The 1,616-nt window shown below is 35.0% G+C and overlaps 1 protein-coding gene across 3 annotated transcripts in view; it reads right to left on the bottom strand.

Annotated features, from left to right (window-relative positions):
* LOC106472135 (serine/threonine-protein kinase 17B-like) overlaps positions 1-1,616 on the bottom strand; it is a 41,663-nt gene that overhangs the window by 10,296 nt on the left and 29,751 nt on the right. For all 3 annotated transcript variants that reach the window (XM_013932761.2, XM_022400735.1, XM_022400736.1), the window contains exon 4: positions 728-866. In XM_013932761.2, coding sequence (XP_013788215.1) covers positions 728-866 — 139 coding nt within the window. The remainder of the gene's footprint in view (positions 1-727; positions 867-1,616) is intronic.

Raw genomic sequence — 1,616 nt, 5'->3', positions numbered from 1 at the left:
CCCCACGGCTGAAAGGGCGAGCATGTTTGGTGTGACGGGGATTCGAACCCGCGACCCGCAGATTGCGAGTCGAGTGCCCTAACCACCTGGCCATGCCGTGCCCTATGTAAACGTTGTTGTAATAAACATTTCATTTGGTTTAAATTCAGTTTTACTAATAACACGTTACACATAATGTTACCACTCTGTAGACTTGTAATTTGGAAGAAAAAAAAATGGGGAGGGGGAGATTAACGAAACTTCGACCTTCGCAAGATACACAAACTTCAATTGGTGGTATTGAACAAAACACCACACAATTCCAAATAGCCCAAGAGTTTGTTCAGGTTATTTTATAACCCAAGAGTTTGTTCAGGTAATTTTATAGCCCAAGAGTTTGTTCAGGTTATTTTATAGCCCAAGAGTTTGTTCAGGTTATTTTATAACCCCAGGTGAACAAACTCTTTGGCTATAAAATAACCTGAACAAACTCTTGGGCTATAAAATAACCTGAACAAACTCTGGGGTTATAAAATAACCTGAACAAACTCTTGGGCTATAAAATAACCTGAACAAACTCTTGGGCTATAAAATAACCTGAACAAACTGGTTATTTTATAGCCCAAGAGTTTGTTCAGGTTATTTTATAGCCCAAGAGTTTGTTCAGGTAATTTTATAACCCAAGAGTTTGTTCAGGTAATTTTATAACCCAAGATTTTGTTCAGGTTATTAAGTTGAAAATTCCTACCTTTATATCTAAATGTGCTATATTACGCTCGTGCAAAAAGGTCACGCCCTCAAGGATTTGGCGCATCAGACGAGTTGCCACTTTTTCAGATATCACTTCATGGTCTTCCAAAACCCTCTGAAGTTCGCCACCTACTGCCCTAAAAAATAAATCAAAACGTGGTTTGTAGTCTTGACATTTAAAAAGTCTAACTATTATATTGAAGTGACATATAAATCAGTGCGTCAGTTATTAATAATTGTTTGATAACTTTAATGGACAAGTGTCAGGACAGGGCTTAACAACAAAATATTTTATTTTAACGAGTAAGCCGATTAAAAGTCCATATCCTGTTGAAACAGAACTTACACTTATTTTAACGAGCAATCCGATTAAAAGTCCATATCCTGTTGAAACAGAACTTACACTTATTTTAACGAGTAATCCAGTTAAGTCTATATCCTTTCGAAACAGAACTTACACTATTTTTAAATGAGTAATCAGTTTAAAAGTCCATATTCTGTTGAAAAACAACTTACACTTATTTTAACAAGTAATCCGGTTAAAGGCCCATATCTTGTTGAAACACAACTTACACTTATTTTAACGAGTAATCCGATTAAAAGTCCATATCCTGTTGAAACACAACTTACACTTATTTTAACAAGTAATCCGGTTAAAAGCCCATATCTTGTTGAAAAACAACTTACACTTATTTTAACGAGTAATCCGGTTACAAGTCCATATCTTGTTGAAAAACAACTTACACTTATTTTAACGAGTAGTCCATTTAAGTCCATATTCTGTTGAAACACAACTTACACTTATTTTAACGAGTAATCCGGTTAAAAGTCCATATCCTGTTGAAACACAACTTACACTTATTTTAACGAGTAATCCGGTTAAAAGT

Source organism: Limulus polyphemus, unplaced genomic scaffold (genome assembly GCF_000517525.1).
Source record: "Limulus polyphemus unplaced genomic scaffold, Limulus_polyphemus-2.1.2 Scaffold5106, whole genome shotgun sequence".
Taxonomy (NCBI): domain Eukaryota; kingdom Metazoa; phylum Arthropoda; class Merostomata; order Xiphosura; family Limulidae; genus Limulus; species Limulus polyphemus.
This window is presented reverse-complemented; position numbering and strand designations above follow the sequence as displayed.